Genomic DNA, 12,724 nt, shown 5'->3' on the forward strand with positions numbered 1-12,724 from the left:
GGTAAATAAATAGACGCAGCCTGGAATAGTTTTGGGACGCTGAATTCGCAGTAAAGGAATATATCTGTGGTTTCCCTGGCGTGAACAAGCCAGCAGAACTATCCGAGCCCCCGGGAGGGTGTTCGAAGACCTTTTGCATGTCGGCGATCATGTATGCAGGGAACGAATTGCAGAGGGAGGACTGACTGAAGTGGAGAGCTGCCTGTCGCCCATTCTAACGCAGGACCCTTGAGCAGATCCGACAGGTAAGCGATTTTAGATGTATCACTTTGGAAGTGTGCGGCTGTTGTCCGAATACTAGTGAACATTGAAAAATAAAGGCACGACATTTAGATACGTCCCCGTCGTAGCGTTCTGGTACGGGGGCGCAACAGGTGGGGTAGGCTGGGCTGTGATGTATGCATCAAAATGGTTACATTGTTTGTCTCGCACGCTCCGCAGAGCTGAGCGTGAGGGCGCGGAGTTGGGCAGTGGTCTCCTCTAGTGAACGAGAGTGTTGGTTTAGTGGTAAACCTATGACGTTATTATTATATCACTTATCTCAGCACCCCCACTTCCCGCGGACTTCCCGCGGCCCTGACGGCACGTGCCTATATTTGCCATCTTCCCAAGAGTCAAACAAGAAGATTGATTTGATATCAGTTTCCTCTCTGTGTGTCAGTTTTGGAGTTGTATTTCTTCACCTTTGACAGAGATAGGCTCGCTGCTCCCTACAGCTTCCAGTTATGGTGCTAAACTAGGCTAGCATGCACCTGGACCCTCTCTCTGAGACACACAGCGATGAAACTGATATCAATCAGATTTGTATATAGATTCATTCATTCATCCATTGGCTGATTGATGGACCCATTTATTGAATAATGGCTGGTTGACTGACTGATTGATTCACTCATTCATTCATTCAAAAGGAAAAAGAACAGTTCAGAATGTTAATTTTTTTCAGTAAACACATTTTATTTGGTTTGGTAGCAAAAACAGCACCTCAGGACAGCAGTACAGTGTGGTTCGCCTCCTTAGGGGTCAGTCACTTTCAGTTACAAGACACGCTCATAGGGAAGACACGCACTACCTACCGTAGCAGACGTTTTGAAGACATTAGTCGACCAAAAAAAAACCCCACTGCCGCACGTACTGTTTCATTACATTCACATTCCTTTGACAACACCACTTTCTGGACACATTGTCCGTTTTATGCAACTTCTATATTTAATCTTTTGAGGGGAATAGCCCTTTACTATGTGTGGAATAGTACAAAGTTGCATGGATCTTGGGAGGGAATGTTCTATTTTATTTTTTCATAGTTGCAATTTGTCCGGTTATTTGTCAAGCTTGTGAGACAAATACTTCAAACAGCTGTTTTAGTGCAGACAAAACATTGAAACTGTAGACATACACAAGTAAGAACGACAAAATAGATTGCTTTGGTCCCTTTCAAATCTTTGGTCGGGTTAGTTTTTTTCTTTCTATTGCTTTAGCATACATACACGTATAAGGCCTAGTGGAGCATGGCTGGTAAGCAATGACCTCAGACTGGTTTAATATGCTGTAGATGTGGGTGGGTGGTTGGTGGGGGGGGGGGGGGGGGGGTGAACTGAGAGTATAAAACTACTGAATAAGAACTGCCAGGATAACAGTGGACATGTAGCTAAACCGCTAAACTAAAAACCGGCTCTCAATCCTCAACCACCTCAGAGGACTCCGACACCACTTTGCCGTCCTTGGTCTCGATCATCTTGATGACAACGCTCTTCTTGTTCTGGGTGGAGGAGGAGGTCGTGTAGCCACCGCCGCTGCCAGCGCTGAAGCCTTCGGAAGCACGGAAGCCGCCGGAGCCGCCGAAGCCGCCGGAGCTGTAGCCGCCACCGCCGCCGCTGCTGCTGCCGCCATATCCGCTGCTGTATCCACCGCCATAGCCGCCACCGTAGTTGCTGGAGTAATTGTTGGAGTAGGAGGAGCTCTTCTCTGTGGGGAAGGAGCTGTAGGAGCCTGTGGGGAGGAGGAGGGAGGTCGGCCGTAAACAACAGGGTCAGTTAGAGACATCCTTAGAAGAGGAGACGAACGGACGCTACCAATGTGGAGACTGGCCAGTGTGGTTACTACCATAGTGTGTTTATACCTGTATCATTGTACATAATACTACTGTAACACTGTACATACATCAGATTAGCATTATTACTCAGTAGTACTCATTTATATATATTCCAGTTGAATCACTTTTGTATCGTTATTGCACTTTTACTGTTACATTTGCACTCTGGTTGGCAACTTATTTGCGTTGTAGCTACTGTACTTATGTGCTGTATGATGAATCTATTGCCCTTGACCATGACCTCTATGGAATGAAGCTAAAGTTATCAGTGATCTGTTTATGTTTTTTATGAAATAATCACATGCCGTGAGCAAATCCTCTTTAGGGTAACGAATATGTTGGTACTCACTGCTCTGTTGGGAGATGTTGATTGACTTGATGCCTGTCGCCAGTCTGTCCTCCTCTCCCTCCAGGAGCTTCCTGTATGTGGCGATCTCGATGTCCAGGGCCAGCTTGACGTTCATCAGGTCCTGGTACTCTCTGATCTGGCGGGCCATGTCCTGCTTGGCTCTCTGGAGGGCGTCCTCAAGGTCCTTGATGCGGGCCCGGGCGTCCCTGACGGCCATCTCTCCGCGCTCCTCCGCCTCAGCGATCTGAGACTCCAGGTTGGCGCGCTGTGACAGGAGACGGATGAGACGTTAAAGACGGAGTCAGAAAGTGGGAAAAGGTCCTGAGGTATATTGTCATCATAATACGGAAACTAAAAAGCTAAATCTACCTGAAAAGTTACTGTTGTTTATAAAGGCGGGGGCCTGTGACTCCTCTTACAGACATATTTATAGGCTTACATTTAATTCACAGTGCCTCCAAAATCTTTGAGTTTTGATTCATGATGACGTGATTGGAACACATCATTCTTCAGAACAATTGGAAGAATGACATGTGTGTGTAGTAAATATGTTTTGTAAACTAATCGCAGGGCCTACAAATATAAATATGAAGTCTCCTTCCCCCGAAACTGGGGCATGCACCTTTTAAGTCAACATACTGTATGTGTGATTATTATAATAATAGGTCCACTGTTGGAATAGTGTGTTGTGTACATACTGCAAGTGTTTCTAGTACAGTATCATATTTGCTCTGGTAGAAGGATGACGAGTCCCACCAGCGTCTAAAACCTACAGTGGAGCTCAAAGCCATGGATTCATTTTTTTTTTGTATTTCCCCATTTTGGGGCTTTTGAGGTTGTTTTTGAAAATATCTTGGTAGACACGCAGAACAAGACACATACAGTAGGAACATGCAAAAAAACATGCGTGTGTCATGTAGGAATGTGTGACATGAGGAAGGTTTCTTCAGTACCTGTCCCTTGACGGAGTCGATCTCTGACGTGAGTCTCTGGATCATGCGGTTGAGGTCTGAGATCTCTGTCTTGCTGGATCTCAGGTCGTCTCCGTACCTGGTGGCGGAGGTCTGCATCTCATCGTACTGAACGGGGGACAGGAAAGCAATAGATTAGTGACTCTGATTTGACAAGATCTTTGTGACTGTACATTTTTTTATATGTTATTTCAGAAATAAAACAGACCTGCATATATTTTGGTAGGTTGCAAAATAAATCATGGTAGTGTAGCCGGTTCAACACTGAACCTGCCACTACTTCGACCATGCCTTGAGTGGGAGTCGAACCCCGGGCGTCCGCACCGCGGGCGACATCACAGACCACTGTGCCAAGAAAGGAATTCCTCTCTAAGCGCTCAGTCTGGATGCCTCTGGGGAGTGAGTTTTACTTCCTGGTACCGCTACCGCGCCTCAGCCACTTCTCAACTCACGACCGAAGTGCTTCGTGACTGGGCTTGGCGGTACCATCCGTTACAGTAGTATGATGGTAATCGCAGTTTTACCATATTGTACCGGCCATTGTTTGAATAATTTACCATGATACAATCATGGTAAAAGTTATATTTCACCGTGGTATCACGTTTGTACTTAAATAATACCGTGGCACCGATGGTAATATCATAGTAGTGACCAAACCATTATGGATATACCATGATACTTTTTAGTAAGGGAAGTGCCATCACTTTAAGCACATGTATGTGAAAATAAACCACGTTTATATGGATACAAACAAAAGAGGTTTTTGGGTTTTCATTTGATTATTTGAAAAATTAATCTGAACTGGACTTTTTTTCCCCTTGTAACTTTAAACAGTATTTGACTTTACCTTGGACTTGTACCACGTCTCGGCCTCGGCACGGCTGCGGTTGGCGATGTCCTCGTATTGGGCGCGCACTTCAGCAACGATGGAGTCCATGTCCAAGTTACGGCTGTTGTCCATCTCCACTACGACCGAGGTGTCCTTGATCTGGCTCTGGAGCTCGTGCAGTTCCTGGAGAGGTTGGAGAGAGAGAGAGAGAGAGAGAGAATCATACAGATGTCCGATGCAAACTCTCGAATATAGACTCTATACTATCGATTGAAACCACCCTTGTTATAGACACCCAGCCGCAGTTTGGTTCCAAAAAGAAAATGTACAAACGTACACACTCAAAATGTGAACCAGATGCTGGGGAAAGCCCACAGAAGCACCAAGGAAACCATTCATTCTAAATTATACCATAAGATGACAAGCCAAAGCTCAAAATAGACCGCTATCTGCCTAAATCAAGACTAATGTTCATGAGACACATCTATTTGTCATTTCTAAACGATACGCTTCCAACTCACAATTTAGAAAAATAGTACTTGTAACTCATGATGGTTGGTTTTTGTGTGGGTATTTTGTAATTATTAGAACATATGCAGTACCTTCCTTACCTCCTCGTCTCTATCTATCTCTAGGTAAGTGACCTATCCCACTGGTTTCCTTCCTTACCTCCTCGTCTCCATCTATCTCTAGGTAAGTGACCTATCCCACTGGTTTCCTTCCTTACCTCCTCATCTATCTATCACTAGGTAGGTGACCTATCCCACTGGTTTCCTTCCTTACCTCCTCGTCTCCATCTATCTCTAGGTAAGTGACCTATCCCACTGGTTTCCTTCCTTACGTCCTCATCTATCTATCACTAGGTAGGTGACCTATCCCACTGGTTTCCTTCCTTACCTCCTCGTCTCTATCTATCACTAGGTAGGTGACCTATCCCACTGGTTTCCTTCCTTACCGCCTCGTCTCTATCTATCTCTAGGTAGGTGAAGTTTCCCACTGGTTTCCTTCCTTACCTCCTCGTAGATCTGCCTGAGGAAGTTGATCTCGTCTGTCAGGCTCTCCAGCTTGGCTTCCAGCTCTACCTTATTCATGTAGGCCTCATCGACATCCTGTGAAAAACACAGAAGCCCAACTGTTAAGATACAGAATTCATAATTACAAGGGCAAGGTGGCTTTTAGAGTAACTCCTGCATTGGGTCAGATATTGTGATTTTCCAGTTTTTACTTGAAATGTAGGCAACTTTCATTTTGACCGAAAAAATCATGGTGTTTAAAAAAAGGAAAATAAAGATGGAAAAACCACCATCATCATGGTTTACATTTGTTTATACCATAGTATTAATGGTACCATGGTGATACATGGTAAAAGTTAAATTACCAAAACCCTTTCAAAATGTATTGTAAAATATCAATAATACACAAGCATCAATCTGATATATCAATGTAATCAATATAATCTTATTCTGAGAGGTTGACCTTGGAAACAAAAGTTTTTGGCCTAAAGGAATCAGATGCCAGATGACAGATGATGAAAGAAACCATGTGAAAAGTCTTTATGCTGACCTTCTTGATGAGCACAAAGTCGTTCTCACATTCCGTGCGCCTGTTGATTTCATCTTCATACCTGGAAGAGAGAAAATAGATGCTGTCATGATGTGTCATAGTTTCAGACCTAACATGCTACAGTACAGAAATGCATGTCTCCATGTAGTTTTGAGACTATTGTACTGTTGTGGTTGTTTGAAAATCATGTAAAAGAAATTCTTTCTTTCTTTCTTTCTTTCTTTCTTTCTTTCTTTCTTTCTTTCTTTCTTTCTTTCTTTCTTTCTTTCTTTCTTTCTTTCTTTCTTTCTTTCTTTCTTTCTTTCTTTCTTTCTTCCTTCCTTCCTTTCTTTCTTTCTTTCTTTCTTTCTTTCTTTCTTTCTTTCTTTCTTTCTTTCTTTCTTTCTTTCTTTCTTTCTTTATTCCTTCCTTCCTTGAGGCCTACTTGAATTAAAATAACCCATGAAACCTATTTCCAACCCATTGTATTCTTAATCGCTGAAAAGTCGACTTTTGGAAAAATACCACTAGGCCTTTTCCTTCCAGCGGCAGTGATATGCTAATGCAACCACTAGGAGGCGTGAGCGCTCCATCCCTGACATCCCCCATCAGGACACTGGAGTCTTAGACAATGACAACTGACCCAGGGCCAAGCATGAGAGGGTGTTCCTGCTCTTCCTCCCCTTGGGGCCCCTCTGACTTCAACTGTCACGCTCCACTTGGCCATAAGAACCGACCGATAGGCGTGGCATTGGCTTGTCTGTGTGCATGCTGCTGGAGCGTGGACTGTTCAGTGTGCACACAGGTAAACGTTCTTCAACCGTGTAATGGTGTCTTTGTGTGAGTGGGTGTGAAACACTGCGCTAAGCTGAAAGACATCCAACTCGGTCATGTTAATGATTTTCACCCGCGGTCACGTGTAACACAGTGTTTTTGTATCTTCGGGACGTGCCTGTTCGCTGCTGTAATTCCCCACGCAAATTGAATGATGTAAGGCTATATGGACAGATGGAGGGAGTAGCCTGCAGAACCATTACTTCAGTATGACTTGTTGTTATTGAAGTGACCCGACTAGAGTTGAATCACTTCGGGGATGGTCGTCATCTCCTGGGCTCCTCATATGGTGTGTGCACAACACGCATTGTAATGTTGTTAGTATACCGACGTTTAAATGAAGAGGAAACAATGTCGATTTGTCAGACAGCAGAATGCAGTTTCTCCCGGCTCCACACTTTGACGAGTCTCAAGACTACAATAAACTATTTGTGACCATACATTTTATGGGAGGAGTTTGTTTTTGTTCTTCTTCTGTAAATAAAGTATGCAGGGTTCACACAGTATACTCCCTATCCGCATATTCCCCTTCCTGCCATATAAAAGTCCTATACCTTTCCTGCCATATAAAAGTCATACCTGTCCTGCCATATACAAGTCCTATACCTTTCCTGCCATATAAAAGGCCTATACCTTTCCTGCCATATAAAAGTCTTATACCTTTCCTGCCATATACTTTCCTAGTCTCCTCTCTCGCTCCCTTTCACACTCAGTTGGTCCTGGTGTTCTCTAGTATGCCCTATGCGTACCCCTCCTTTACTACCTCCAACCGATCTCTAACCTTCTCCATCACCTCTACCCTCCCCCCCACCTCCTCCTCCATTCCACACTCACTTGTTCTTGAAGTCCTCCACCAGTCCCTGCATGTTGTGGAGGTCAGCCTCCAGCCTCATCTTATCGTTGCCGAGTCCGTCGAGCTGTCTGCGCAGGTTGGCGATGTAGGCCTCGAACATGCCGTCGATGTTGGAGCGGGTCGTGGTCTGGCCCTGCAGGAGTGACCACTTGGTCTCCAGCATCTTGTTCTGCTGCTCCAGGAAGCGCACCTATACGCCAGGAAGTGACATCACAGCGGGAGCAGGTTAGAGGGCATGGAAGGGGGAACGGGGCAAGTGTATTGCATTTGTATTGTGTGATATTTCTTAAATCTGAGTGTGTGTATTGTGTAAGCGAAGGAGAGGGAGGTCGGTATTACATTACTCCAACAACATTGTTGTAATGCTATCACATTATGCCAGACAGGTGTTTTATCTTGTTGTCAAACTAAGTTAAACTAAAAAACTGCAATGCAACGGTAGCCCACGCTCTGACATGATACGACCTCATAACCAGGCTCTGCCATCCCATCAGCCATACCTCCCTATACTGTACATAATCTACAGCGTTCATTGTTCTGAATCTCTATGTTTGGAGCCTTTGTAAGCAAACGCTGGCTGTGTTTTCAGGATAGCAGTGTTTTTCCAAAGGAAGGCCTGGTGTTCATGCATCCTGAATGGGGGGGGGGGGGGGGGGGGGGGGGGCTCGGAGAGGAAGGTGAGGTTGGAAAAAGCCGGTGAGTCATAGAGTTATTTAACCCCTTCTTTTCGATGCTTTCCTGTTTTCACATGGTGGAGGAGTGAACTCACACTGAGAGGCAACACCAGGTACTACAGCCAGGTTAGAATTTGCAAGCAGGTTGTATATAAGTGAATATTTAACTGGTTTAGGTGTGAGGAGGGAGGGAGGGAGTGAGGGGGGGGTGAAGGTAGAGGTGGAAAAGAGAGGAGAGAGGGAGGGAAATAATGCAAGCCGGTTGGGGGGGGGGGGGGGGGGGGGTGACAGTGATGTGGGTAGAGAGAGAGAGAGAGCGAAAGGGGGGAGAAGAGGGCAAAGGAGGTTAAGAGGAGAAATGAGGAGGATGGAGAGGGAGAGGAGGGGGAGCGGCGAGAGGCATACTTGTGGACAGTAATGACAGGGCGTGAAACAGATTAATGACAGTGAACCTTGGTCACTCGTCACATTCTGGCCGCCGCGGTGCGATCTATAGAATGTTCTGGAATCTGGAATGTTCTCATAAAAAGAGGATCCATTAACCAGTGGTATAGTAGTAGTAGTGTCTGTCCTGTCTGCTGAGGTGAGCTGGGTATACTGTGGCTCCACCTCATTATATAATAACAGGTACAGGCTGTAACCCCATCCTCCTAGGTTGATACCAGTAGGTGTGTAACCTCTGAATACAGTACACACACAACTACTACTCCACTGCTACGATTCACCTCAGCAAAGTGGAGTTAATGTTCCACAGATAATGAGCGCTTGAGAATTAACTGTTTATCTCAAGATAAGAGAAGAGTCGTCTTATCGGGGCAGCGGAATGTGAAGTCGCTGATGAAAGAGTCTGGCTATTCTCATTTCTTTCATTCTGACGCAGGGAGAAAGGGGGTGGGTTATGTAAGCCGCTGGCATCGGACGGAACATGAAACCGATGGCCTTTTTAAATATTAACCTGCCGAGGCCTCGTGGCGTGGAGTCAGATCCTGTCTGCGACAAGAGTCTATTACAACAGGGAAATACCCACAATTCAGTGCAGGATAAAGCTGCATTAAAATTTACCTATTGAAATTAGGTCATAAATGAATTCCAGGTGTGTTATTTTGCATGTTTTTGCAACAGACACCTCATTTATGTGTGTATGTGTGCCAGTGTAAGAGGAGGGATACTTATTTGTAATTGGCAAACAATGATGATGACTGTGTGTGTGTGCGCATTTGTTTCTGTGTGTGTGTGTGTACTGTACTGTATGCGTGCATGTGTGTGTGTTTGTGGCATGTCCATCAGGCCAGTGTAAAGGGGCCACACCCAAACTGCTGGGCAGGTCCATTCCCAAGGTAACTTGTATCACATGCTATGAACTCTACGTCGGACACACCCTTCTCGCTCTCTCTTTCCCTCTCTCTCTCCCTCTCTTCTCTACTCTCTCTCTCCCTCACTCTCCCTCTCGTCTCTCTCCTCTCTTCTCGCCGTCTGTTTTTCATCACTATAAAAGGACTGCCAAAAAAGTGTTCGATACGAAGGCAAATTCCCCACCCCTGGGGACAAGCATTCTTATCTACTCTGCCTTCATGGTGTTTCTGGGGTGATCACTGTGACTATATCAGAAGGGACGTGAACTTTCTCCCAAATGACTGGAATGGACGGTATCAGCAGTTAGTGCATGTAGGCAGGCGTACTTGATCCTTTTTAAAATCCGACCCAGCTGTGTCAAATGTTACATAACCCCCATCATCCCAGAACCATTGTTCAACAATCTAACAGCTGCATTCTAGAATCTTTCAGACAAAGAAAGGTCATGGTGGTGATGATCTAAAACACATGGTGACAGTAGATATTGTGTACTGGTCAACTTTTCTCGGCTAGGGCTGGAGGATTTGGCCAAAATATCACAACATTTTCTTTTCACAGCATATAGCGGTACAAATCACAATATGATATGACATATTTTCATTAGTCATTATCTTGTAATACAACTGTCATGGTGTTATTTCGTTGGTGGTATTTTTTCTTTGATTAACTTACAAATATACAGTATGTATATGATTTTGCATTATGCATATATATCGTTGGATGACGGCATAGTAAAAATCCACTCTTTGCATGGATCCATGATGATATTGACCAATTGAACATAGTTACTCAGCTGAAAGAGTTGTACCGAACTTCTTGCTGACTTGTTGTACAGAACTTGTAAGTCGCTTTGGATAGAAGCATCAGCTAAATGACTAAATGTAAAACATTTATTCATATTCGGTAGACTGTACCTCCCAGCCCTTTTCCACACAATGACTATCACATTCCTCTCACATTATGTCCCTGTCTGTTTTACAAGTACACGGCAAAGTAAAACATAGGGACAGACATAGGGACAGACTCACACAACACACACACACACACACACACACACACACACACACACACACACACACACGCACACACACACACACACACACACACACACACACACACACACACACACACGCCCACACACACAGACAGACAGACAGACAGGCTCGCACGGAGACGCAGATTAGACCGTCCAACCACTGACCTTGTCAATGAATGAAGCAAATCGGTTGTTGAGGGTCTTTATCTGTTCCTTCTCCTGGGTGCGGACGGCCTGGATGTTGGGGTCAATCTCCAGGTTCAGGGGGGCCAGCAGGCTCTTGTTCACCTGCACAGCGGTGATAGGGGCCACACATCCGCCGCCCATGCCCATCCCCGCGCCCATTCCCATGCCCAGGCCCATGCCACCCCCGTAGGCCGAGGAGCTGGAGATGTAGCTGCCACCACCCATGCCGCCTCCCATGCCTCCTCCTCCTCCCATGCCTCCATAATTGCCGCCACCCATGCCCCTGTTGGCTCCCCCATAGGAGCTGCGTACACTGTAGCTCTGCCGGGCCGTGGCGCTGGGTCCGGAGTACGACAGGCTGCTGAAATTCCTTGGAGCCGCTCCGCCGGAGGACGACTTGACCGTGTAGGAGCTGGTCTTCCTAAACGACATCCTGGGAGTCTAGAGTGGTCTGTGGTGTGAGTGTTTAGGGGGGTTTATCGGCAGGCAGGCAGGCAGGCTGGGTTTGACTGCTTGGCTGAAGGAGAGACCAGTGGATAGACAGGGCTGAACTTACTGAAGAGTTTTTAACTGCCAGCTGCTGTGGGAGGGGACTGTGGCGGCCCGTGATTGGCCGGAGCCCTGGGTGAAGGGAGAGAAGGAGGTGGGGTTGTAACACAACACTATGACACATTGGAGAGCTATTCTCAAGCATTATCTGGCTTTTTAGAGAGTTTTTTAGTCGGGGAACTTTGTTCTTCAACTGGATGTTTGGGGATCTTGTATCCCGTCTCTCTCTCCCCCTCTCTCTCTCTCTCCCCCTCTCTCTCTCTCTCCCTCTCTCTCTCTCTCTCTCCTATTGCTACTGCTCTGTCTTTGTCTGTTTGTGTGTTGGTGTGTCTTTCTATCTCTCTCAGTCCTTATCTGTGTGTGTGGTGTGGGGGGGGGGGGGGGGGGGGGCGCCTGCAGGTTACCTGTTGGAGTGTTCCAGGTGAAACGTAAGCACACCCTGTTTGGTGTCGCCGGCCACGCTGGATCTAACCAGGCCTTGTAACCAAGCCTGTTCTCTGAACACGCAGAGGGGTTTGAAGTCATCACCAGCCACATTCGATCACCTCGTCACTTTGGGAAGGGGCCAATCTGTGGTCAGTCAGACTTAAGCTTCATTGTGCTTCTCTGATGAAGGCCATTCAGTCCAAACGTTTGTTATTGTATTTGTTGACTAAATCAACTCTTTCCTGAAGACCAGTGTGTGTGTGTGTTTGTGTGCTATATCTCTTTACCTTTAGGTATTTTACTTGGTTTAGCACTGCAAACAAAAACAAACACTGTGAAGGAACATCCTTTCATGCATCAAACTATTCCAATCATGTCAGTAGTCTGACTGTTGCAATATGAAATAGTAGAATTCTGAATAGCACCAGCCTCTGTGGCTGATCCAAAACAATCAGATGTATGCTTGACTCACAATTAATAGAAAGCACTTTGAGTTCTTTGAAAATATGAAAGAAAATAAAAGGTTTGCATTGCTTTGTTGCCAAACATGCAAAGATCTACTAGAATGGCACTAGGAGGAATGCACCACGTCCGTACATCCACCCTCCAGATATGAATTATGAGATTACTAAGTAGGCTATTGTGTAGTCTGACTAGACCTGGCATCCCTACCTAGCGTCTTGTAGTTTGACTAGACCTGGCATCCCTACCTAGCATCATGTAGTCTGACTAGACCTGGCATCCCTACCTAGCATCATGTAGTCTGACTAGACATGGCCCTACATTGCGTCCCTCAGTTGACAGTCTTGTCTGTCACCATCTTGGTCCTGCACTACACCAATTGTTAAATCGTTGACATTGTTCTGCATATATATTTTTTTCTTTTTTTTCTTCTTCTTATATTAAAGTATATTTAGTTTTTAAGAATTGTAAAGGATAGGCAAAAATAAGCATGTGCTTCAGCCTATTCCTTTTTTCGGTCATTGAGTTTGGATTTTGTGTGTGAGCTTACTTTGAATAATGTGCATTTGTG

The 12,724-nt window shown here is 45.5% G+C and overlaps 1 protein-coding gene across 1 annotated transcript; it reads right to left on the reverse strand.

The window, feature by feature from the left end:
• Positions 1–933: 933 nt before the first annotated feature.
• krt8 (keratin 8) lies at positions 934–11,265 on the reverse strand. Its single transcript, XM_084333709.1, has 8 exons — positions 10,696–11,265; positions 7,449–7,657; positions 5,802–5,862; positions 5,252–5,347; positions 4,257–4,421; positions 3,392–3,517; positions 2,439–2,703; positions 934–1,986 (listed from the first exon to the last, which is right to left on the reverse strand). The coding sequence occupies exons 1-8, from the start codon at positions 11,146–11,148 to the stop codon at positions 1,673–1,675; spliced, it is 1,689 nt and encodes a 562-aa protein (XP_084189835.1). The 5' UTR covers positions 11,149–11,265; the 3' UTR covers positions 934–1,672.
• Positions 11,266–12,724: the final 1,459 nt, after the last annotated feature.

The sequence above is a fragment of the Notolepis coatsorum genome (assembly GCF_963971535.1).
Source record: "Notolepis coatsorum genome assembly, chromosome: 17".
NCBI lineage: Eukaryota > Metazoa > Chordata > Actinopteri > Aulopiformes > Paralepididae > Notolepis > Notolepis coatsorum.

Coding starts and splice junctions, on each gene's coding strand:
- krt8 (XM_084333709.1), bottom strand. CDS start 11,148: ATGTCGTTTAGGAAGACCAGCTCCTACACGGTCAAGTCGTCCTCCGGC. Junction 5,348..5,801: donor ACTTTGTGCTCATCAAGAAG/GTCAGCATAAAG, acceptor TGTTTTTCACAG/GATGTCGATGAGGCCTACAT. Junction 1,987..2,438: donor CAACATCTCCCAACAGAGCA/GTGAGTACCAAC, acceptor TCCTCCCCACAG/GCTCCTACAGCTCCTTCCCC.